The sequence below is a fragment of the Ipomoea triloba genome, chromosome 8 (assembly GCF_003576645.1).
Source record: "Ipomoea triloba cultivar NCNSP0323 chromosome 8, ASM357664v1".
Lineage (NCBI taxonomy): Eukaryota > Viridiplantae > Streptophyta > Magnoliopsida > Solanales > Convolvulaceae > Ipomoea > Ipomoea triloba.
In genome coordinates, this window is record NC_044923.1 from 3,095,520 (window position 1) to 3,121,895 (window position 26,376).

The 26,376-nt window shown below is 35.5% G+C and overlaps 4 protein-coding genes across 8 annotated transcripts in view; 3 read left to right on the plus strand and 1 right to left on the minus strand.

Annotated features, from left to right (window-relative positions):
• Positions 1-1,002: 1,002 nt before the first annotated feature.
• Positions 1,003-5,657, plus strand: LOC116026746 (omega-hydroxypalmitate O-feruloyl transferase). The gene is made up of 2 exons (XM_031268123.1): positions 1,003-1,472; positions 4,625-5,657. Exons 1-2 carry the CDS (start codon positions 1,035-1,037, stop codon positions 5,555-5,557), a joined length of 1,371 nt encoding a protein of 456 aa, XP_031123983.1. The 5' UTR covers positions 1,003-1,034; the 3' UTR covers positions 5,558-5,657.
• A 9,064-nt stretch (positions 5,658-14,721) lies between these two features.
• On the plus strand, positions 14,722-19,718 carry LOC116027955 (bifunctional nuclease 1-like). Of its 5 annotated transcripts, none has more exons than XR_004100037.1 (12): positions 14,722-14,914; positions 15,820-16,123; positions 16,399-16,569; positions 16,665-16,714; positions 16,819-16,875; positions 16,975-17,040; positions 17,143-17,220; positions 17,569-17,687; positions 17,985-18,076; positions 18,542-18,604; positions 19,405-19,450; positions 19,527-19,718. XR_004100037.1 is itself a non-coding variant. In XM_031269749.1 (12 exons), exons 2-10 carry the CDS (start codon positions 15,829-15,831, stop codon positions 18,592-18,594), a joined length of 981 nt encoding a protein of 326 aa, XP_031125609.1. In that variant the 5' UTR covers positions 14,722-14,914; positions 15,820-15,828; the 3' UTR covers positions 18,595-18,597; positions 19,405-19,450; positions 19,527-19,718. The 5 variants fall into 5 exon arrangements, 4 of the variants coding, with proteins under 4 accessions (XP_031125609.1, XP_031125610.1, XP_031125608.1 ...); XM_031269749.1 differs by having other exon boundaries at positions 18,542-18,597; XM_031269750.1 differs by lacking the exon at positions 19,527-19,718 and having other exon boundaries at positions 19,405-19,507.
• Positions 19,719-20,000: 282 nt separating this feature from the next.
• LOC116027573 (protein THYLAKOID ASSEMBLY 8-like, chloroplastic) lies at positions 20,001-24,703 on the minus strand. The gene is made up of 5 exons (XM_031269275.1): positions 24,443-24,703; positions 22,232-22,303; positions 21,748-22,089; positions 20,849-21,235; positions 20,001-20,383 (listed from the first exon to the last, which is right to left on the minus strand). Exons 1-5 carry the CDS (start codon positions 24,701-24,703, stop codon positions 20,354-20,356), a joined length of 1,092 nt encoding a protein of 363 aa, XP_031125135.1. The 3' UTR covers positions 20,001-20,353.
• Positions 24,704-25,412: 709 nt separating this feature from the next.
• Positions 25,413-26,376, plus strand: part of LOC116026586 (phosphatidylinositol transfer protein 3-like) — a 5,411-nt gene continuing 4,447 nt past the window's right edge. The window contains exon 1 of the mRNA XM_031267909.1: positions 25,413-25,628. The gene's annotated coding sequence lies outside the window, so the exon portion shown is untranslated. The remainder of the gene's footprint in view (positions 25,629-26,376) is intronic.

Sequence of the window (26,376 nt, forward strand, 5' to 3'; positions counted from 1 at the left end):
GGAAAAAAAATGAATTGAAAGGCAATATATCCAATCATGGATCCATTCTGGCAATCCATAATATAGTCCCCTAACATCCAAACAATTGACGGCATGACGGCATGTCCGGCCCCCTCCCCTCCTACGTTAGTTGCATATTACTCTAATTAATTACATATATACTCCACTTTAATTTAATTAGCATAGAGAAAGATATTTAGGGAGTAGGAGTTAATTTAGATTTATTTGATCATTGTCGTAATTATCTCTTAGTAATTTTGATTGAACTACTTTCATAGGCTGAATCGCCACAACTATTTTGGGTCTTTGCGCCTTTTGGACTATTTACCAAGCACCTACCTAAGTTCAACTTGTAGACCACTCCAAGGCCAACCACCCAGGCTCGAGTATCTCATCCATCGTTTGTCATATAATGTATGAAGCAAGGGTATATTTGAGTTAAAGGATAGAATATTGCAACCCTACTTCCGGCTCACCAATCAACTTCTATTTTGTGACCTATCCGTCCAAATTTTTTTTTCTAACGACACCTATTATTAGAGGTCAATATCACTGGCCATATTGACTGTTGGTCAATAATATTAACGAATCTATACAATATCATTCTTCATATTTTCGACGTTACACCTGACTCACAAGCTCCCAAATGTTTGTTGTATACTAATGTCGTGCAAAAGTTATTTCATATCTCACTTTTTAGTCTTTAGTAGAAATCGAATCGTGCACTCTGCAACTATTAATAAAGTGAAACTATAAACTTATTTACAACTATTTTATTCTTTAATTTAAATTTAAATTTAAAATTAAATCAATTGTAGGTGGTCAAAAATCATGGAATTCCCAATTGTGTTGGTTCAACTTGGCATAGTTCCAAATTAAAATCCAGCAATTTGTTTATCCATATCCGTACAATTCCTCATACCCCCCCCCCCTCCCCTTCCACCCCCACCCATTTTGTCTACAAATTAAACCTCCCACCATGGTCAACCTTGTAAGCTCTCCATCACCACCCAGAATCAAAGAACAAGAACAACATGATGGAACAACAACCTCTGCAAATCCTCCCAGATTGTTTCTACCCAACCACCCCAACATTAATCCCTCCCACCTCCGAAACCCCATCCCACTCCCTCCCCCTCTCCAACCTCGACGATCAGAACTTCCTCAGATTCTCCATCAAATACCTCTACCTCTTCCGCACCTCCGTCGCCGTCGACCGCCTCAAATGCGCCCTCGCCAGAGCCCTCGTCGACTACTACCCCCTCGCCGGCAGGCTCCGGCCCTGCCCGGACGACCATCGGAAGCTCGAGGTCGACTGCAATGGCGCCGGCGCCGTCTTCGCTGAAGCTTTCATGGATTTGAGCGCCGATGAGTTCCTAAAGCTCTCCGCAAAGCCCAATAGCTCCTGGCGAAAGCTGCTCTATAAAGTTGAAGCTCCCACTTTCTTGCATATCCCTCCTCTTGTACTTCAGGTACTCAGCTCAACTCCATACTCCTTTCGAGAGAACTGGTTAAATTTCGAAAATTGAAGAATCATGAGTGCTGGCCATATTGGTTTTTCCATACAGGGGGGTCGAACTCCCGACCTCCTCTTAATGGGCAGAACTCCCGACCTCCTCTTAAGGGGCAGAACTCCCGACCTCCTCTTAAGGGGCAAAAGTGTCGAGCCACTCTCACGCCAACCAAGTTAGGTGTAAACAATTTAAGGGTAAGAAATATTATTTTCTTTTAAAAGTCTAACTAAGAAAAAAAAAATTAGTAATGCAGAAAATTTGCAGTCACTATTTCAGAATGTGTATTAAGTAAATTTTGCTTTATGTCTACTATACTAATAAGAGTCAAAGAGAGTTAGGCCTAAAATGGGTAGAAAAAATGGCGGTAATCAAAAGGATGGTTCAGATGAATTATTTAATCAAATAGATAGCTAAGATAATTCAGATTAATATTATTAATAGAGACTACCTAATTTAACCTTACTTTTATGATTATCCGTTAAGTTTTCCGTTAAATATTCTCTTCTCCGTTAATATTCCGTTAACTTTTAACTTACCCATTAATTTCTATAAGAAAGATCTTTGGTTCGAACCTCATCTCAATCAAATTTGACATAATTAAGTTTCTCACTCTATTTACTCTTATTAAATTAAATAAATTAGTAGGTACAACAAAAAATGATACATATATATTTTTTTAATTTAGAATTATGTGTCTACAATACCTTTATTTGAAAAAATTATTCATTATCAAAAAATTAAATTAAATAAGAGAAATAATTTCATTAGTTATATTGTCTTTATTTTCTCTCATTCAAAGATTCTTTACATTCAAATTTATTAATTGATATTAATTACATTGTCCATTATCTTATTTTTACAATATCTTGTAATTAAATATCAAAGTTATAGTACAAAATAATGTTATATATTTATTTACCAAGTATTTTATTAATACTATGAAAATTTTTTTAAAAATAATTTGAAGCTAATTATATTAACTACTTGGGGATTGGTTGACAAAGAGAGTACTCAAATAACCCAACAAATTGAAGCGGAATCGCTCTATTTTACTCTTATTTAATTTAATAAATTAGTAATTATACCAAAAAATGATACATATGTATTTCTTTAATACCATAAAAAAATAAAAAAGAATAGTTTGAAACCAATCATATTAACTACTTGGGGGATTTGTTGACAATGAAAGTACTCAAATAACCCATTACCCATCAAATTGAAGCGAGAAACTACCTTTTAATATCTTTGGAATATATAATATTTTAAATTTTCAAATTTTTATTAATTTATTTAATCTTCTTTCTTAAACTAGGGATTTCTTTATCCACAGTAACTCATTCAACAATAATAGTTGAACCAAATGAACCCCAAGCAGAACACCTAAAGGAAAGTCCATATCTCCTATATCATAATCTCATTGCATGACGTTGTCATATATGCTACCAACAATAACCGAATTGCAAATAACACACTACCAACAAAAAGGAATAGAACAAATAGTAAAGATGAAGGCAATAATAATGTTATTCAAAAGAGAATTAAGAATAAAAAATTCAAATGAAAAGTAGTATTTATTTAGACTATCATTTTTAGACCAAATATTTAGATTATCGATTTTACAAGGTTGCAAAAATTTATTTTAGTAATAATTATAATGAATTTTCTATATTATCTTGGATTCATATACTTTGAGTTAGATATTTAAATAAAAAAATTCGACATTCAATTACCCATGTATAAACTTCTCCTATATAATATTACATTGATATACTTTCAAATATTTATTTAAATATAAACATTGGGCATTAACCCATACGTGCAATGCGCGTATAAAACTAGTAACATAGATAATTGTATTAGAAAAATCTTATCTTACCAATTTGATTGAGAAAAGAAGTAATATTAGTAATATTTTATATGGGGAATAAATTTTACCACTCCATGACTTTAAGTTTACCAATTGTGGTAAATTTAGGCAAAGGAAAACAGTAATCGAAAGCACAGAGCTTTCCCTTTCTATAGTACAAGTTGTTTGGTGAGGTGTGATGATTCCAAAGCACGACACCTGTAACCTGCGTACACTTGGCACTGTCCCACTAACCTTGTAAGAAAGTACACTTCATTAATATCAAGTATCAAGTATCAAGTAACAAAAAAACTCTTTTTTCTTTTAAATTTTAAAAATGAAGTCAATCGCATATTGTCACATGTAATTGTCGGTAACAATAATTTCTTTTCAAAAAAACAGGAATACTAGATAATGACTTTTTGAGTTATACTAAGTATTGTTAACTCTTGTTTCATTAGTTGTCTCAAAAAGGGTGTTTGAGTTGGTAAAATATGATTCTCGTACTATAAAATTATAAATTCAATTATTGTCAATATTCTCTCAAGCTCGATTATTACACAGAAACGGAATTTATCTAGTATGATTAAAAAAAATTATCCTTAACATTTTATAGGCTTGGGATTAAGCATGGGTAGCAGCTTGTTAGGGGTTAGTACATAGGACATTTGTTGGGTCCATTGAAAATGACCTAAAAGCAAGAGGCCCTACCGCTTATCACTATTGCTACTGCCTTTCTATCTTCCGTTCCTTTCACTGGCCGGTTTTAGCAAGACCTTCGTACAAAAATTGCGTCACCAAATATTCCTTTTTAAATAGACAGAACCCTTTGGCAAATCCTTAACAAAAATTTGGGTGATCAAAGTTTTACCAGATTAATCATAAGTCTACAGGATCCCGCTTCTAGAGTTACTGCAGAGATAAATGGCGAGTAAGGAATCAAATACAGACCTTCTAGTAGATACGGACCCCATATTACCGCCTCCGTCATGACCTTTAAGTTAAGTGACGAACCAACTAGACTACGTCTCGTGACTCCTTTTTTTCTTTCATTAATTAATTGTTTTATAACGCTAGCCAATAAACGAACATGGGTATATATAGTTTATAGTTGATCGGGCGAGAATATCAATAGACAGTTCTCATATAGAGTTTGAACTTGAAATTTTGTGTTTATTTTTTTATTTTTTTTTTTGAAATTTTGTGATTATTTATTTATTTTTGAAAATTTGTGATTATTAAGTGAGTGGCGGTTATAATACAGGTAACGAAGCTCCGTTGCGGGGGAATGATTGTGTGCACGGCGGTGAATCACTGCCTGTGCGACGGGATCGGAACGGCTCAATTCTTGCACGCCTGGGCCCACTTCGCCAGAGATGACGTGGATTCACTCATCACCCCTTTCCACTCGCGTCACGTGTTCAAGCCCCGGGAGAATCGCAAACCGACGTCGTTCCACCCGGCGTTTTCCAGGTCCTGTAATTCCCATTCTGCCCTCGACATCACCAGATATTTACAGTCCCAGCCACTGACCCCTTCATCGCTCACGTTCTCGCCGCCGCAGATCCTCCGGCTGAAGAGCCAGTGCGCGCCGCCGCTAAAGTGCACCAGCTTCGAGGCGCTGGCGGCGCACACGTGGCGGTGCTGGGCGAGATCGCTCGATCTGCCGCCGTCGCTGGCGGTGAAGCTGCTGTTTTCGGTTAACATCAGGAAGCGCGTGGAGCCGGAGCTTCCGGCGGGGTACTACGGCAACGGATTCGTCCTCGGATGCGCGGAGGCGCCGGTGAAGGATCTGGCCGGCGCGAACCTGCGCGACGCGGTGAGGCTGATCCAGCGCGCGAAGCTCGCGATGACCGACGATTACGTCAGATCCGCCGTGGATCTCCTGGAGGATAAATCGGTGACGACGGATCTGTCGTCGAGCTTGGTGATTTCGCAGTGGTCGAAGCTAGGGTTAGAGGATCTGGATTTCGGAGAAGGGAAGCCGCTGTTCATGGGGCCTCTGACCAGTGATATTTACTGCTTATTTGTGCCCCTTGTCGGTGACCCCAACGCTGCTAGGGTTCTGGTCTCTCTGCCACAACAAATTGTCGCCAAATTCGAATATTACATGACGGAGTTCCTGGACACCAAGCCAATTGAAGGTACCATTAATGGGCATCTTGAAGTGGAAAATCTTGAAATGGTTTTAGCTTGACTCATTTTAACCTTTTTTTTCTTATCACTCCACTTGTTAATTATATGAACTTCATCCCTCTTTCTCATCAATCTAATGAGAATCCCTAGTTTTTTTTTTTTTTTTTTTTTTTTAATGATAACCAGAAAAACTCATAATCACTACTATAGGAGGTGTACCGTTAAATTTCGTCCCTTAGTTGGTAAAAGACTCAAATCATGACGTAAATCAATTTAGATTGTTATGATAAGACCAAACATTATGTTATTCGGTCATTTTTATATAAAGTCATATTTGAAATCTTGTGGTTATTAAATTAATCATTTGACGATCTTAGATGGGTTTTGCCAAGATTTGCAATTGAGTGACAATGGATCACTACCGTAGGAGGTGTACGGTTAAATTTCGTCTGGTGACCTTAGTTGGTAAAAGACATGATCATGAGGTAAATCAATATAGATTGTTCTGATCAGGCCGACCATTAAGTTATTCGATTATTTCTATGTAAAGTCAAATTTGAAATCATGTGGTTATTAAATTAATCATTTGACAATCTTAGATGGGTTTTGCCAAGATTTGCAATAGAGTGACAGTGGATAATGAAAAGAATAAGAATATTTCATGCATGTAGCTAAACAATTTCAAAATCTTTTCAACTTTTTGCCATCACTTAGCTTTTCTCCAAATAAATTAGACCCAAGATGCCATGTTGAATAATCTTGAAATAACTTCTGGCCTTTTAGAATTGGGTGTCGATCTGCTTTACACTTCAATGCCAATATCCATCATCAAGTGGACATCTTTATTATTATCTTTCTTTAAGAAAGAGTAGTTTAGGGATGACAACAAATTGGATAAATACTAAATATTGGCCCCTCTAGATTATAATAAGTTAAATTCTATTCATCGGGTTTGGACTTTGGATAGCTAGTAATGAAAAATTGGTTTCGTAATATTCATTGGGTCATACTCGTATAAGATCGTCTTACGGATCTTTATACGCGATTTGAGTTGAGTTGGATCAATATAAAAGTATAATACTTTTAAGAAAAAATATAATATTTTTACATCATTAATTAATTAATGTAAAAGTGTTGCATTTTCCATAATTGTAGATGTATTCAAGTTGAGGTTCAAAAATAATTAAATCGGTATGTAGTTTACCCGCTAATATTCCCATAAGATTTTCACTTACACTTGAATTTAATTTTTGCATTGTATGAGTATGATATTGTTATTAAAATATAATTAATTATCATTGTCATCTAGATAAGCATATAGATTTCGATCTTTAGTAGTATTAGAATAATAAAGTAAATATCAAGTAAATTATTAGTTATAATTATAAAAGTTATTGTAAATCTCATCCGATCCGAGAAATAGTTTAGTGATAGCAACAAATTGAATTGGATGGGTAATATGAAATACCAACCTTTCAAACTATAATAGGATGTATTCTGATAATTTAGTAAAAGTTAATACCCGGCAATCCTCATTTCGGTCAAAGCACATATGTTACAAAAAGTTGATTAACCAAACATTCATATTGACTATTATTTAATCAAGTCAAACAGTTAATAGTGGTGCAAACAAGTTAAAATTGATTGATAGGCTAATCATGTTACCAAACAGGGCCGACATCTTACAAATGAGCTGACGTGACATTTATAAATGTGCTCTGAGAGCTCACTAGTGTCACAAGCATAGGTCAGTGTTGCAAGCGAAGATGAGTAGACCGACATATTTCCCGACCCGACTAATCATAGTTAGGTTGATTCTTCAAAATACTAACTATGCTTGAGTTATTATTGGACTAATTGTGCTATCTTTCAACTACATCGCACTTTAATAGACAAATTTTATTGACAAAAAATGTTTAGGTCGTAACACGAGTAGATGACTAAAGTTAAACCATTTTGAATGGAGTCTCAAACATACATTATTAAAGTACACAAGAGTTTTCACCTTTATATGACCATGCTCCTTCGTTTTCAATAAATATATTCCCTTTCTGTTGAAAGATTTGCATCTGCATAAGATCATAAGGTGACAAGATCGATGGAAAGAATATGCATGACATTGCATGCGTGAACAAACTTTTTCATCTTTTTATTTAAAAACAATATCAAAGAGACATGCATGGAATATAATCTATCCTTTGATTTACAAAAAAAAAAAACTTGCAGTTGCTATCCGAATATGCGTTCTAGTAAAATACCCTTTAAGACCCTAATCATCAACAAACCACAAAGAAACAGACTAGCCTAGGCTGTTTATACCTGACCGGCTCAATAGTTGACCACATTTATGACCTAGCCATCCCAACAATGGATTACAATGAAGTAAATTAAATTAGCTTAGATTGTCCATAACTGACCAACTCAAACTAAGAACGCCAATAGCTTACTACCTTGTGACCTATCCGGCAAAGTATTACAATCAGATAAACTATCTTAGGTTGCTCATAGCTGACCAACTCAAATAAAGAATGTCATTAGTTGACCGTCTTGTGACTTAGCCGGCAAAGGACCACAATAAGGTAAACTAGTCTAGGTTAGTTACTCATAACAGACTAGTTCAATCCGAGAAAGTTAATAGACGACTCCTTGTATCCCGATTACATTATTGGTATGTATATGTGATGGACATGATGGTTTGCATAGTGTTCATCAAAAACAACAACTTGACACAAAGTAAAATTGTTTCTTTTTTGAAATCCAATTAGGGATTTTATACTTGTATTCCCTTGTGCATTTTGGGCTCAATTTGCGGCCATCTTACGCTTGATGTAGAAAGCCAAATATCCTAAGATTGACAACATGATCATGAAATGCTTGTAAAAGAATGGTTAGGCGTGGGTGCATGTCACAACGCATCAACCAATAATCCCAATTTGAGTCTCATCAACATGCTTGTAATTATGTGGATGATGATACAAACCCAAATTTAACATGACCTATAATTAGAGAAAAAGTAGTGAAAAAGAATAAAGAAGACTATTGGACCCCCATATGGGAGAGGGTGGGTTCGAACTTCAGTGGAGGTAATATTGGCTCTTTGTGCTTCATTTGGTTGAGAAAGTAGTTATGAACAGATACTACATTGTAATAAAGTCAATAGTATTAAAAAATTAAATTATTATGACTCCAAACGGCCTCATAATAAGTGCAATGGCTTTCTTTAATAAGTGTTGTGACTCCTTAAATTAGTAATTGTTGTGAGCTCTCATCCATAACTCCTGCTATTTGATGAAACAGTGCTCTAATAAGAGCATTGAATTTTGTGTTAAGTGCACGTTCCATCTCCTCTCTGCTTGACTCCTGATGGTCAATAATTGACTGTGTTAATTAATTGCTTTGATTCCTTCATGTTAGACCAAGAGCGTTACAGGTCTGGTCCATACATTGTCTAATTATCCGGTCACTAGCCCCTACTCCCAAGATGTGAGCTTAGCGGAGTCAACTAAGGAGTAATAATAGTGATAGACTCATCCAATTATTCCATCACCATGTAATACTTTTTAGTTAAAATATACTACATAATACGGAGTACTTTTTATGCACCCATAAAGAATATTACATTTTAAATAAAATGTATTATAGTCTCACGTGAGAGTTGAGACAGTCTTAGCTTCCACAAAAATTATTCAATATATACACATAACTTCAAATAAAAAGTCCCAAATTTTATCGTGTTGGCCTCAAAACTTTGATTTATGGAAAAGTTTGAATCGCTATCAGAATCTATTATTTGGGTGAAGCACGCTTTGTGATCCTAAACAAAGGATCACAGTGATGTAAACCAACCTAGGTTCCCAATAGTTAACCAACTCAAACTGAAAAAATCAATAAAAATCTCCCACAAGGAGCCAAATTTTGAACCTTGTAACGTCCCGTATATATATTAATACAAAATTGGAGTAATTGTAGCCGGTGATCACCACCCAATATTTGGAGTGGGAAGTTATTGGCATAATTATTCCTAGATGCAATAACAGAGACCTTTGATTATATTCATATATTGTTCAATCATAATATGACTTCAATCAAGAAAAGATGGAAGAATATGATCTTCTTTCTTTCTTTTTTTAGATCGAGCGTCGGCTTCAAAGTGGTAATATATATATATATTTTAATGTTCAAGGTGGGTTATGCAATAAATGGAACATTTTCAAATGGAACTTGGTTATGATTACCCTAATAATAAAATATTGTTAATAAGTACAATAGTAAGAGTAATATTAGTATAAAATGTTATATATATTCTTAAAATTGATCGAAAGTGGTAGAGGTATATTTCGCAAATTATTTTGTGGCTTACAAAATGGACCTGGATCTAAAATACACAATTTACATACTGAATAAATTGTGAACATTCAGTATATAAATCATGATGTGTCCACCTTGCAAGGTGGACCAAGGTCCAGGGTATAACTTTTAGGTATATTTTGTAATTTTTTGTCATATATTGTATAAGTGATTGAATATGCACCGCTTTTTAGTTTATAGGGAAAGAGAGAAAGGTTATCCACACTTAATAATATTAATTACATATCACTGGAATTATTCGGGAGATGTTAGAGTGCGACTAGAGGTGTCATGCATGTGTGGCGTTCCGTTAAGTTGATGCATGCTAGACTTGTCTCTTTAGATCTTCGACCAACAATCTCCTTTCCAGCATCTACCTCGAACTCGCAACTCATGCTCTAATACAAAAAAGATCAAGTGTTTATCACTTTGTTGAAAGTTATAACAAATAGTAAATACACAACTTATTTTCTTATACTTGGCTGGGTAACCAATATTACACTTAAATAACAAGATGCATCCATATCTATGCCCAACAACTATTTCACTAGAATAATAATAATAATAATAATTGCATCTTAAGGTTTATGGTAATGCATGTTGATCCTCTTACTTTTAATCTCTTAAATATTATAGCCTCCAAAGTAAGCTAAGCTTGGATGGAACATAAGTGCATAGATAACTAATTATAGATTCCCTAACAAAAGTCAAAGACTTCATTAGCTAATTAATTAAATCTTGAAGACATTCATAACCAACACTTTGTCTTGTGGTGGTATTCATACTCACTTTCATCTCTTACCTTCTAAGATAGAAGTGCATTGTGGATTATTAGGTTTTTTATTCTTATTATGCAAGTTGTTGGTAGTTCTTAATGGGAAGAATAACATATTATATATTAATGGATCTCCATCTAGCTATTTGACACATGCATATTTAATCTTAATAGTATTGAAAACTTTAATCTTAGACAGATTGTGAGCATAAGTATAATATGTGCAGTCCAACTATCAGCTTAGACTTTTAGTTGAGATGGAGCACATGATTCAATTCAGATAAATTGCTTTTATAAATAATACTTAAATGGCTCTACGCCCCCTGCCATAACACTAATAACATCCACCATACACAATCATTCTAATGGGTTGTCGAAGATTTGTAGCTGAGCGCTACAAAAGAAAGATAACCCCATTCAAATGGAAATTCGCAATCATTACTCAATGGTATGAATTACATAAATTCGTTTTTATGTAAAAGCTCACAAGCTATACATGAGAACTAAATCACACTAGAAAAACTATGTTCGACATACTCGTCCAAAAAAGAATTCTGAATGGCAACCCCATCCAAGTTAGTCAAACTGTTGACTTGGTAACCATAAAATTACAAGTTTGATTTTTAGCGGGAGCGGCCTATTGGTCTTTTTGGCATGGTCTGAGCCGGTTAAGATACTACGAACAACCTAAGCTGATTTACCTTCTTGTAGTCTTTTACTGATTAAGATCACAAAGCGAAATTTAAATTACCCAAACACTCGATACAAACCTTCAGCTAATAACTATGAGTTTCTCTAGTCACCTAAAAGAAATTCTTAAACATTTGTCGTCACATAAACGAGTGGTTTTTATACAATATAGTACCGAGTATATAGTATAATCAAATTGGATATGTATGTTAAATTAAAAAAATACGCATATTATGCCCACTAACGCACTATACAGATAATCTAGGCCACTTTGTCCAAATCTTGAATTCCAAAAACCAGAACCTTTTGTGGATCCACACAAACGCATGCTTCCAATTTTCTATGTACGATACCTATGACATGTAAACATTTTGTTTGTTCTTAACGAAATAAATAATAATAATTTTAAAAAATAGTGCTACGAGCTAAATTATTCAGTGAGCACGATTGTGCCCATGACCCATTATCCCCAATAAATAAAGTAATTAATTACATAAAATAAATTTATTATTTTTCCACGGCCTGCGTTTTCACATGTGCAATTTGGCAATTGCATATGGCCAGCTTATTATAGTATTTAAGTCTAGGAGGTTTAAAAAAAAAAAAAAAAAAAAACTAACACGTTATAATTTGTCAACTCAATTGGTTGACCAATTTAGAAAAAATAAAATAAAAAAATAGACACCTACTTTGTTGGCAGTCATATGGTATAATGGTCGACTCCTACCAATAAGAGATATGAAATTAGTATTGTTGTGATATTAGTATACACGTATTTTAAAGAATATATAGATCATTAAGACATATTTCACGATTTATCTTCTTTACCAAAACTCTAGACATTATGTAATTTACTTCATCCACTAAACTTTCAGGCAGGCATAGTAGGGGTCATTGTATTGAGCTCAATTTTTTTTTTTCTTTTCCTTTTTTCTATTGAAGTTCAAGAGAATAGAGTGGTTTTGCATTTTTAGATTTGGGAGATTGTTATAAATCAGCTAAAGCCTAATTGTTGACCTTATTAGGTCCGGCCCAATTGTTTTAGCTGGATCATCATTGACTATATATCTCTAGCTGCCCAAAAGTTCTTTCTTCTCGTGAGCACAATGGAACGTTCTTCAGCCCATATTAGAAGCCTAGCAATTAATCAGGCCCAACATACCAACTTCTCTGGTCCGGCCCACTACCCTTTCTCTTCTTCTAGCCATATAATCATTATTTGGCAAATCTTACTATAGATCATGGTCACCAGAGTTCACAATGCACTGTAAACTCTGATACAATATATAAAATTTGATTTCATAAGGTATAAAATTTATATTTATAATGCGCATAATTATATAGCTGATGACACATAAACATTTAACATAATACACATACACATTATGTAATTGAAATTCATAATGTACAGATATAGATGAAGGCACATAAATTCATAACAAAATACACATGCTATATATGTACGTGTTTATGTGTATGTGTATTATGTTAAGTGTTTATATATTCTCAGTTATATAATTCTGTGCATTATGAACATGAATTATATATTTTATGAAGTCTAATACTGTATATTGGACCAGGTTCCACAGTGCACTGTGGACCCTGGTACATGATATAAATTTCATGATCTATGTAGCATCCTGGACCATGAAGTATATATTATTTTAATTACACTTCAGTTTGACAATATTGTTACGAGTTTTAGTTTCATTTTCCCTCCACGCTAGTTTCATTATAGCAATATTAAAGTATCATTTTAATTCTACTATAGTTTCTGATGGACAGTTTTAAATATATGTCCTCGCAAGTGCACGAGCAGTGTAGTGATAGTGTGCAAAAGCAAGGGTCGATCCCACAGGGAATTGATACAATGCAATTTAACAAACTTAAAATATCGAACAATTAAAAGGTTTAACTCAACAATTTAAAGTACTAAAAACAAATGCCGAATATCAAGATTAAATCATATGCAATAAAATTAAGCCAACACTAGTAAAATAGCTTGGAGAAGTGCAATAATTAAAGACTAAAACGAACGAGATAGCAAACCATTAGCGTATAGGAATTGTGATTAACAAATAAATGACCACTAGAGACTGTAATTAGCATTGTAGTCGAGCACTAAGCATTAACAACAAATGTAGGCAGCATACAGTAGCAATGTAATTCATTATCACTTAATGACTTGAAAAGGTAATTGCTTAACTACTGTAACTCAAATTTAAAGTAAAGGAAAAGCATTGGAAGTTACAAATTAAAAGCAAAGAAAGAAGCATTGTAATTCACTCACAAAATGAATTGAAAAGATAATACGAAGTACTGCAACTTGAATTAAAAACAACAGAAATGATTCATCCCTTCTAGCTAGACATTAGGCACTGAAATCTAAGCTCCACAAATTAATATTCAAAACTAACAAATTGAGAATTGAAGAATTAGAATGCTGTGTTGCGAAATGAAGACAAAAAAAGAAATAGAAAGTGAAACCAGAATTAGATGCCAGCCGCCCAGCTGCTGCGACTCATAATTCCTTAGCAGTCACCGGAATTCGCCACCCAGACGTCGCCGCCGCAACTCGGAGAATGCCGCACCAACACCAAAAATAAAGCTGCCGTCGCCAATTTGTTGGAGACCGACTCCGAAAGTGATTCGGAGTGAATTGATGATGAAGAGTGACGGACCTTGGCCTCCTGTTATACTCGTTGTGTCCAACTTCTCCGCCGCCCTTCCGCTGTTCAATCGGACCATCACCAGGACTGAGGTTCAAACCCACCACCTCCCATATAAAGAGAAAGGTTTGATGCCACTGGACTACAAGGTTCTTGGCATTAGTATATACTTATTAAACTCCTACTGACTATGTACTGCTAAAACTATATTATGATTAAAAAGAGTTAAGAAATTATTAGACTGACAAATTTTATTAACAAACTTAACTTAACTTAATAATAAAAACAACCCCAAAAAATAACAATATTATTAAAAACTACTTATATAGCAATAGTAAATAAAATTAGATAAAAATTAATCACTAATTGCAGATTAACTATAAAAAGATTATTTAAAATAACAATAAAAATAATGTTTATCAGTTTCATTTAATAATATACATTATTGCTTGAGTTCTATTTGTTTTGTTTCATTTTTCACACATATTAATTTAATTATAGTAATGTTGGAGTATTATTTTAGCTTTGGTATTTTTTATATATGTATTTACATGTGTTATTGAGTTAGAAGTTACTTTGACTTTTATGTAAATATTTAATAATAAATAAAGTTATAAAATAAACTCCATACTTCACGTCTTCCTCTCTGTCTCATATTATAAAAAACTGTTTTTTTCCATCACTCCATGCTTTCACATAGTTGAACAAAGTTGTCTTTCCTTTATCCATTTCCATCTGCCGGCCGCAGCATTATCCAATTTTCCCTCTCTGGGCGCACTCCTTCCTCTTTGGGCGTCTACTGGTTTTTTTCCCAGACGAAATTATTCGAAAAGCTGAGACTTTGGTGTGGTTGAAGCCACGATCGCTGTTCATAAGCTCTTGATTGCGTGATTCGTCGAATACCCAGAGTTTTCCGAGGAACTTTTTGGTAATTCAGGTGCGTTGTTTGCGTAACGCGATTGTTTGGTGCATTTGTTTAAGAATGTTAAGATTTATGTTATGATGTTTTGATCTGAGATGAATTGCATTGAAACTTTGAGCTTGAGGTAGAGAAATGGACCTTCATCTTCTGCTTTATTTGTTAAAAGGAATCTGTTTCTGGCTCTTTGAACTCTGTTTAAATGATCAGATAGTACTACTGTGCAAGTGGCAACAAACAGTGTATATATATAGGCTAATGTTCATATTCCCATGAGACAAGAGATACAACATGAATACACACAATGTCCTACAGGAATGCATACAGACTAGAGTGTGTGCAATCATGTTTAGCAAATTGCACACACTAGCTATGTTCATTCCTGTAGTAGACTGTGTGCATTCATGGTGTGTCTCACGGGAAGATGTTGTCTCATTTGACTATAATATTCATGTTGTGTCTCACAGTCTCACGGGAAGATGTTGTCTCATTTGATTATTTATCTATATATATATATATATATATATATATATATATATATATATATATGATTCTCCAAAATGGTGATGCTACAAATTGAGAAAAATGAGTCTATATGATGTTTCATATCAAAGTATGCTGTGACATAAAACAGAAAGACTACTATTAGAAGGCCAAAATCAGGTTGATGATCAAAGGAACTGATTTCTTCCAAATCAATTTCAAGTTTTGTGTAGTATGCAGGTGAACCTTATGGGATATGAGGGCCATGGTAATTGGATTAATGTGCTATGTTAGTTGCGTTTGCATGGTAGCCTTGCGTAAATTGCACAAGCAAGTAGAAAAAGCATGCACGCCATGCTATGAATTAGCAAATTGATGTCTAGTTTACAAGAAAAATATGGGATTTTGTCATAATTCGTGATTTTTCATTGATTTTGAAGGGAGGTAAAATGACCTCTGTACAAGGGTCAGTTGTTTGCCCCGTAGTTCATGCTAAAAGAACAGGTGAATACTCTGTTCCGGTCAATTCACCTTCAGTGAAGACTACTAAAGTTCTTAGAAGTGGGTTTAGAGGGTCTGCTGTGATCTGCAGTAGACGAGTTCAAGTGGCTAGACTATCGCGATCAGAAATAAGCACAGTGATCAAATGCAGTTTCAGTTCGTCTTCCAATGGCAATGGCAACAGAGCTGAGAACTTTAGTGAGAATGATGCTGACTATGTAAATTCTATCGTTCTTGAAGCTGGTATATAAATTTTCAAATTGCACTCGTGTGTTGTGTGTGTGTATACTAGTATTGTGTAGTTGAATATTGCCTGTGGACCTTTTTCCACTTTGTGTTTAAATTTTGAAGGAACTGTCAGAAACTCCACTGCATTTTAGACTTTTATTTTTCATAATCTAGACGTTTTTCGAAGTCCCATACAATTAATTGACCTTTTTGATATAGTATCACTTCACAAGCAAATCAAATTGACACCTGAACAAATTTTCTGGTAACCGTGTTTTTGCTTTGCTCAGTTCAAGTACAGAGTATCCGAAATGGTTTCCTGATCAAAATGAGAGATGGTAGGCATATGAGATGTGTCCATAACAACCCTCAAGGTGACCATCTTCCCGAGTATGAACCACATCCAGCAATAGTATTGAGAATGGAAGATGGAACGGGCCTTCTTCTTCCTATCATCGTTTGTACGTCAATATTCATCTATTATTCTTTTTGAGATTTTTTTGGTGCATTTATGCACTTGACTTCCTAATTTCACTTGATCTGTTTTGTTTGACAGTGGAAATGCCAATTGTAACGCTCATGGCTGCAGTACGAAATGTCCAAATTGTATGTTTAGAATCCGTAATTTAATATCCTGCTAAACCTAAAGCTTTAATATCCCAATTCTGACCGGTAGTTATGCAAAACAACAAATATTTGCTGCTTTGCAGGCCCGACCTACAATGTACCAAGTGTTTAAGGACATGATTGAGAAGATGGGCTATGAAGTAAGTTTCTTATTTGGTTCTGTATTCTCCACTCTTCGAGTCGATGCATTATCTCTTTTTTCTTTTTTCTTTTTAAATGGTGTAACCTGTTTTATGAAGGTAAAACTTGTCCGTATTACCAAGCGAGTACATGAGGCATATTTTGCTAAATTATTCCTCTCCAAGGTATAACTTTTTATATATGATTTGGTATGTTAATTGCGTTGCTTGAGATCCAAACATCATTTGTTGAGTATTGATTAACTTGCATCAATGTGGATTTTATAGCAGCTGGGTAATGAAGGTGAGAGTTTCACCGTGGACCTTCGACCTTCCGATGCCATCAATATTGCTGTCATATGCAACGTAACTATTCTCATCTCTCCCTCCTTCGTGTTTGTATGTTGTCCGTTTTAAAAGCTACCGCCTTATTGTTCCCTTGACCTTATATATGGTCGTCTTAGAATATAAGGTATATTGCAGTTTTCTGGTAATCACTTTATTGGGTTAACACCAAAGATGGGTTGTGATTGCTTAGGCTGAAATCTGATCATTGTTTGGTCCTCGATGGATCAGAAAATTTGTTAACCGAACTCTGGTAGTGCCTCATAAACGACAGTACTGGGCCGAGGATAATTAAATCAGTAATCTTATGCAAGTTTAATCCCTACGTATTGTTCTTCTGAATCAATAGATGTTTTCTAATTTTCACAGGTGCCAATTCAAGTAAACAAGTATGTGGCGTATAGTGATGGCATGAGGATAATTGAATCGGCCAATTCGTTGGTTCAGGGTTCAACTTCACATGGATCATTGCCCACCGAGCTGGACAGGTATATTAGATTCATTTCCCCCCTCTCGCAGGCATGGTTCTATGTTACCGATCTCCACCTAGCGTGTCCACAACAAATGCTTATCACACTAATAAATGCTTTTGGAACGGACATATTTTCAGAGTAAAAAAATAAAACTAATCCAATGTATAGATTCATGCTTTTTTTAAATACTATTGACTCTATTACAATGTAGTATCTGTTCATACTTACTTTCTCAGCCTAATGAAGCACAAAGAGTCAATGTAGTATAGATTCATGCTTGACTATGCATTTGTGTCCATCTCGTGGATTTAGGCCTACTGGCCGGCCATGCTTCGAGACAGAGGAGTTTACTCTCTTGCGCAACATGCTTATCGCTGCAGCAGAGGGACGCTACATAGATGCAGGTACATACACTTTCTAACCATGTCTAGAACATTGCATCGCCTACAGATCTCTTCCCGCTTTTCTTATATCGTTTCTGCTCACCGGTTAGTCTATACAAAAAACGCAAATGGAGAAGGAAGAAGAGGTAGAGTAACCATAATTTTTTTTTGTCTAGTTGGTGACTTGGTGTCTTTCAGAGTCTTAAATAACTACACTTTGTTCCAATGTGCTTTCAAACCGAAAGGTCTATGTACACCTTGTGGAACTTTACCTTTCAGCATTATAGAACAGCGGGAATCGCTGTTTCTCTACTTTTGCCATCCCCACACTCCACCCCAAGCACGAGGATAACAGTTTGAGTATATTTTTTCGTTTATGCTGTGTGCTTCTTCAACAGCTACATGAAGTTGCAAGAGTGATTCCATTTCTGCAGTTGATTTGGTTAGGATAGTTGATTAGTATTTGACTGTGATGGTTTGGTTCAGCTATGTGGAGGGACAAACTCGCTCAACACCGCGCCAAGAGGAACTGGACATAGCAGATACGAGGTCTGTTATCCTCTACTGCATAATGCAATTCGAGTTATACCCGTTTTGGTTCCACGAGTTTATTGCCCGTTTTGGTTCCACGAGTTTATTGCCCGTTTTGATTCCACGAGTTTGGTTGCATTCCCACTATTTGGTGCACAAGTATAAAAACTACCACTATAGGTACACAATTTCTGGTTTTTTTTTTCCACCTTTGGTCCTTCCGATGAGAAATCTAGTGCACTGGATTGGTCATGACTTGCAAGTTATCAAAGTTTATGGGGGAAATGGGTAGAGCATGACTCTCGTACATGAAGGTCACGAGTTCGATTCTTGCCAGAAACTCTCCGGTCAAGCTCGTCGTGCATGGTCTTCCTAGTGTGATTTGTCTCTCCTGTGTGGTTTATAAGCTATTACACAAGAGTAGAGTTACCCATTGTACCCTTTTAGATATGGTTATGAGTTTTTCTTGTCACCAAAAAAAATCAATTCGTATGACATACTCTTGTAGAAAGTGTGATTTTTGCCTATAAACTTTAGTCACTCACAAGTTGATAAAACCCGATGAAATTTCACCGGATTTCTAACCAGAATGATAAAAAATGGGAAGCACTTAAGGCATACAGCTAATTTTCAATGTAACTAAATTCGTGGGACCAGAAGTGACAAAAACTCGTGCAATTGCAAATGTGAAACATAAAAAAAAAAAAAAAAAAAAAAAAAAAAAAAAAAAAACCTATTGTTGGGTTTTCCATCTATTTCAAGTTTTCTAGTGAGAACTTAATGGATAAAATGCAGTTTTTATTGTTATCATATTGCAGTTGCTGGATGATGACTTGATGAGTACATAACTGAAACTTGTCGGAGGTTTATGTGGTTGGCTTCACCGGTCTCCAATCACATCTCTTCCTCAATATGAGTACATAACTGAAACTTGTCGGAGGTTTATGTGGTTGGCTTCACCGGTCTCCAATCACATCTCTTCCTCAATATGTAAAGCCTGTGAATAAATGTGTACAGATAGACTGTAATATAAGGCTGTGCTACTTCAAAGAAAACATCAACTGCTTGTGTAATGTGTTGCATTCTGTACTGGTTTTTACATCTCGTAAAATATGACTAATGTAACTGAGTTTCAGTCATATTTTTTGAGTACTACTAACTCTGTTACAATGTAATATCTGTTCATAGCTATTTTCTCAACCTACTGAAGCACAAAGAGTCAACAGTTGCCTCCACTGAGGCTCGAACCCACTCCCATCATCCATATGGGAGTGTAAACCGGGACATCGGGTGCCACTAGACCACAAGTACATTAAAAATGGACATTCAATATACTAAAAATGAATATTTATCAGTAGTCCACCTTGCAATGTGTGCCATATTCTACCTAATTTGCTTAGTTAGCCAGAAAAACTAATTCAAATACTCAAATCACTAAGAAATAAGAGTTTTCCAAGTCTACTGAGCTTAATATCTGATGCACCCCAATAATATACATGATCAAAATAGTCTAAGAGGACAAAATCAATACATTCTACTGTTCTACAAAAGATTCACTGTTATATAATGTCATTTCTATATTCAAAAGAAAAATGGACTCACTTTGGTGAAAGAAAAGGCAACCAATGCCTTGAGTACATATTAATAGTGCACTACCACAAATTCCATGCTATCACCTGCTTCAGCTCAAAGCTTCAACTCAATACAGAAGAAAATGTCATGATATTCCACAACTGCAGTTTTGTTCTTTCAAAAAGATTGAAGTCTTCACACAATAGTAAGGGACCTTCGCTTTGGCTGTAAATAAGTAAAGCAAACAAGCTTAGCACTTTGGTATTTAATTTGGAAATATTAAATATTGCACCAGAATATATCATAATATATAGCTAGCTACCTACTGGAGTAACCTATTTTCAAGTGTTTGTGATGTGATTGAATGTGTATAGACAAAATTTCAGGTGTTTTAGATGGCAACCCCAGCCAAGTTGGTCAGGCTGTAGGCTTGGTAAACACAAGATTATAAGTTCGACTCGTGGGAGCGGCCTTTGGCCTTCTTGGTTTGAGCCAGTCAGCTATGAACAACCTAAACTGATCAAACTCATTATGATCCTTTGCCGGCCGGCTAGGGTCACAATGCCGGGTTTACCAAATGCACACCTTCGGATAGTAGTTGTGGGTTTCCCTCATCACTCAAAAAATTTCAGGTGTTCAAGACTGACAACTCCTTAACATCTTTTTGTGTAAACTAAAATATTTACTTACATATTGTCTTTCAACTTCTTCTAGGAATTTCTCGGGGTAGTCAAAATACTGCTCACAATCTTTCTTCACTCTTTTGGCAACTTCTTCATGCTTGGTGTCTTCAAGGTTCTTTATCATGATTGTCATGACCAACTTATCTGGTACACAATGTGATGCCTTCATCAATTCATACGTCTCGATGGCTTTTTCTATCATATCCACTTTAAAGTATGCTCCAATCAGCTCAGTGTATGTCCGGGTGTCGGGTTTTAAGCCCTCTTTCTTCAGGTCACAAAAGAGCTTCTCAACCATTTCAATCAGTTTGTTCCTTCCCAACAACATTAACATGTCATTATAAATGGAAAGATCTGGAACATACCAAATTTCATTCCTCACATGGTTGAAAACCTGCACCTCAAAGGCAGTTCAGATGAAATGCACAATTATGTGAAAAACTTTTAAAACGATAATCAATATAAGTTTAGTAAATATCCAGAAAAGAGGAGATTATGTCTTCCCAAAATATGCCCCCAAAAGATGAAATAAATTATCTCAAGATTTTAGCTTCCCATGCATGGTAAGAGTCGAAGAGATACAGAACTGTTCAAAGAGATACAAAAGTGTACTAGCTTCAACTTATAAAGCTAAAAACTGAACAGTTATTGTAAATGAGGCATACGGTTAATGTGAAAAATCTAAATTGGCTTTACTACCTAAAGAATAATACTGTACCAAAAATTGCATCCATAGAGATGGGTGTAATAATCAATTCATCTCATCAAGACAACATGGAAGAGTATAGACTCAACATTCTTATCAATACAAAACTACAAGAGAAATTATTAAAAACCCCAAAAACAATGCTTCAGAAAATTGCAGAGTTAATTCAAAAAATCGTATTAATCTTTGCGTGATAATACCTTGAGAGCTAGCTCCAATTCGTTTTGCCTCAGCAACTCAGTTAAGGCATCCAGCAAATCACCCTTCAAGAGTCTGCTCACTTGGGTCTTGAAAACTTCTTCCAGTTTATTAGGCGTTTTTGCAGCTAATTTCATGGACTGGACTGCTTGTATGGTCTCTGTAGACAACACCCTTGACCTCCACAAGGGTTTTCTTGGCCTACTCCTCAAACCACAGATTACTTTCACGGAAGAAATAGGAGAAATACTGAAACGTTTAGGTTGAATTTTGGGAAATTTGATGTTTGGGTATAAACCCAGTTGAGGAAGATGAACTCTTAGACAACCCATAAAACCTAGGTGCTAAAAAATATCAAACAGAGACCAGTCATTATTTGATTAAAAAGCATTCCAAATATCCTAATATAGAAAGCTCTTTGATGACAAAACTGTATTATATTTGTTATTTGGATTTCTGAGAAATAGAAAATGAAAGGAACTGAACCTCTGACAACAGGATGGCTAATTGAGGGGACAAAGGATTGACAAAGTTGTAAACACGTTCTTGGTAGCCTTTCTACAAAACAAAAGAAAATGATAGCAGACATTAATGAATTATCTTCATAACTAATTAGATAGTAAACTCTATATGTTCAGTGGTTTGCCTTGCAACATAAATCCTTGTATCATGTGACGCTTTATTTTGGACCATTTTGTGGATAATTTCTGCCATGAGAGTGCCATTGTCTTCCAATGGCACTAGTAACGTAAAATCTAATTCTTGAGACAATTTGGAAGGCTTGGCAAGCAGGTTTAAACTTTAAACTTTTGTCCTTGCTCAGTTGCTCAAAATTGTTGTTGGAAACTGTTAAAATAGTTGTAACCTCTACTGGTTCCTCAACAACTTGTAGATTAAAAAGCTAAACTAGAAAATATAGATTATTCTTCATTTGGATGGAGTGAGGGAAACATCTGTAATTCCAAAATTTTCACACAAGGCATATGGCACTTTAGAAAAAGTTCTAAGCATGTAATTCATAAACAAGCAACATTCACATTTTGTAATATATACTTCATGTAAAGAACTTTGAACAAGGGATTTAACACTAACACACATGTATAAGATTAGAGTTTCCTTAAAATACTTTGATAATTTTTTAGTATTATTATCTATAGTATATTCTTCAAACCCCATAGTGTTATAATGAACCTAACAGGTACAAAAACCAAGGAAAATTAACAGAAACGTGCAAGTTTTGAAACCTTTGGACAAAAATGTGCAACTTCTGAAAATTGGAATTATTTTTGTATAAAACTCATTAAACGCATTTGGCAAATACGTTTGAAGTATTTATACTATATACACAAACACATTTGGGAAATGCATATATATACATCAAAATATACATCAATACTTTTGATGTCAAAATGAAGTTGGCACTGGTCACGTACCAGAATCGCATTTGGCAAATGCGTTTCTGGCACAACAGCGTCAAATCATACCATAAACACATTTGCCTAATGTAAGTACAGTGATGATATCATCTTCTTCTCCGAAACCTAAAATAGCAAATGACGGCGACCGACGCAAAGGCTATAGAAACCGCCGCCGCCGCTAGCGGCAACTGAGTCGTGGACCCCTCCAACCCTTCTTCAACGTTCTCTTCGATTATCTTGTGGTCCAACTCTGCAATCTTGTTCTTCTTCACCCTAATCCTTGTCGCAGATGTCTTCGTGTCTCCATCCCGACATTCCAAATCCATCTTCTCCAAATCTCCCATGCCTGCAAATTTTAATCAAGATCTACTCAAACTCCACCCGTATGCGACATCACTTTCTCCACAATAGTTCCGACGCCTAACTAGCAAATAATTACTCGTAATAGTTATCGCTTTAGGAGTTTTCTGTTGAGAGATAATGGCAAAAATAATTCAATATTATATAAATAGAGAAGCTGAGTGATTATGGTAGAGGTTTCCAATTCCTTCTGTGACTCTTTCCTTGTTCAAGCAGCCAAATGTCAACAACGACTCTAGCACTCAACACCAACACTTGTCTCAGCTGAGGCTTTGGATATTGTTTTTGGGGCTTTCGATTAAAAAAGGTGAAAGGAATGCAGATGATATGACACTGTTGTACCAAAATAGCATTTGGCATATGCAATTCTAGTACCTAACCAATGCCAACTTCACTTTGATGTATATATAAGCCAAATGCATTTGACAAAGAAAAAATAATAATAATAATAATTTTTTTAAACTGTCTGTCAGTGTAAATACATTTGGCAAAAGTGTTTGAGGCCGAGTTAACACTTCAAACCTTTTCCCAAATGAGTTTTACACAAAAATATCCAATTTTTAATCGTTGCACATTTTTGTCCATAGGCTTCAAAACTTGCAATTTCTGTCAATTTCCCCAAAAACCCAAGCCTTTCTCCAACTACTCTTATTCTCACTGAATTATTTCATTAGCACACTTTCCTTCTTACATTGTTTCCTACTCGATTTTATTCTTATTCATTTATGATTTAGTGATCAGAGGCATGAAATTAATCATTCTTTAATTTACTCCCAACTAGTAACTAATTTACGGCTACTCCAATCCACAGCTACCAGAAATGAAGTTTGAATTAGCAGGACAGTAACTAATTTCCGCTACTCCAATCTATTACTACCAGAAGGGAAATTCGAATTAGCAAAAGAGATAGAAGATGTACCAGGCTCAAAGGGAACTTTGTAGTTGAATGAAACTCGTCCAGACAGAGGCAGAGCAGAGAGCCAGAGTTGAGCGCAGAAGCAATGGAAGATTGAAGGTTTTGACTTGGAGGTTGAGCGCTTGACGGATGGGAGAGCAATTGAAGGCGAGAGCAATCGGTCGAGAGATTTGTGGCGGTGATGGAAGATTTTGGCTTGGTGCGGAAGGTAAAACCCAAGATTTTGGCTATGGGTGACGTCAGGGTTTTACTCCTTTCTCTCATTTTATGTATCTCATTTGGTAAAACAATGTTTGATTTTAATGTGCAATTAAATTCTTTAATATCTTATTTTTGTGCAATGAGGTCCAAAAACAAATCGGTGACCTGTGATAGCAGGTCAAAAATCATTTCCGATCAAAAACAACAACCGCCGACGATAGCAACCGTTGTCGGAAAAGTCAACTGGCGACCAAATCTTGTCGCTACCTCTAGGAAGGCGACCACATAAATGGTCGCCTTATCCAAGAAGGCGACCAGTGTGGTCGCCTTATTGGAGAAGGTGACCAGAATTGATCAGCTCTCTAGTCGCTGGTTGACTTTTTCGGCTACCTTTGTCGTCGTCGACGGTTGCTTTTATCGGAAATGATTTCTGACCTGCTATCACGGGTCACCAACCTGTTTTTGGACCTCATTGCACAAAAATAAGATGTTAAAGGGTTTAATTGCACCTTTAAAAGGTTTAGACACCTAATTTATTTTTTTTTATGTAAAGTTTAAGGACCTATTTGACCATTTTCTTTCCCTGGTTTTCATTTATCATATGCTCATGTACATTACATTTTTATTATTGTCTTCATTGCTTAATCATTAATCATTAATAATTTAAAAGCTCTTTTTTTTTTTTAAATATAAACAACTTTTATTTCTTAACCAAAAAAATATATAAATCTTATCAATAAAATTAGGCACCTAAAAGGCTAAAATAAAATATCTTCTTCCACTACGACAGAAATCATACGAATATTCGTGAGAAATTTATGGATCCCATGAGCCCATGAACGAAACATTTCCCATATTTAGTGGTAATGTGAATGTTACTACCAACTGGGTTAATGTCAGATTTCAGGAGCGGTGGGATTTGCATGGCAGCTTCTTGAAGAAGGAAAACACTCACAGCAAATCAGCTCTCTGTCTCCATTATCACTAGGTATGATCACTGTCAGAAAAGACACCCTTTGGTCGTAATCTCGGATTCTTTTGGAAGAAAATTGTTTATTTTTGTATGATTTTTTTGGGGGTGTGTGTGTTGGTGCTGCTGGATCTGGTGATGTTTTCAAAGATTCGATATTTTTAACTGACCAATGTCGGATTGTTTCGGGTGATTTGATGATTTTATTGTGGGTTCTAGGAGAAATGATTTAGATGTACTGTGTATTTGTTTGGAAGAAATGGAATTGGGCACAATCTTGCGGTGGAGATGAGAAATGTGCTTGAAATCATCTGGTTCTTGAAAACGTGTATTTTATTTTTGTTTGGAAATCCGCAGTCACTACCGAAAGTGTGTACGGGGTAAATTTTGCCTCTAACCCTAGCTAACGAATGATCACAAGAACTAGGTTAGGTTGCCCATACCCGACCACTCAAATCAAGAAGGCTAATAAGACAACATATTACAAGAGTAGAACTTATAATCTTGTGATTACTGAATTAGTCTAAGCAACTTGGTTGGAGTTGCCCCCATCTTCTTTTTTGTTTTATGGACTCGAGTCATGATTCTTGCAAATGCTACAATTGGTTGTGATTTGCGACAACATTTGAAATCGAGTGCAATTTTGGGAAGAAATGGTACATTTGTTTCTTCATGAGGAGAGCTCAATGGCATTTTTGTTTAGTGGAACAGCTCTGGGAATCTTGAAAATGGTTTTTTTTTTTTTTTGGGGGGGGGGGGGGGGGGG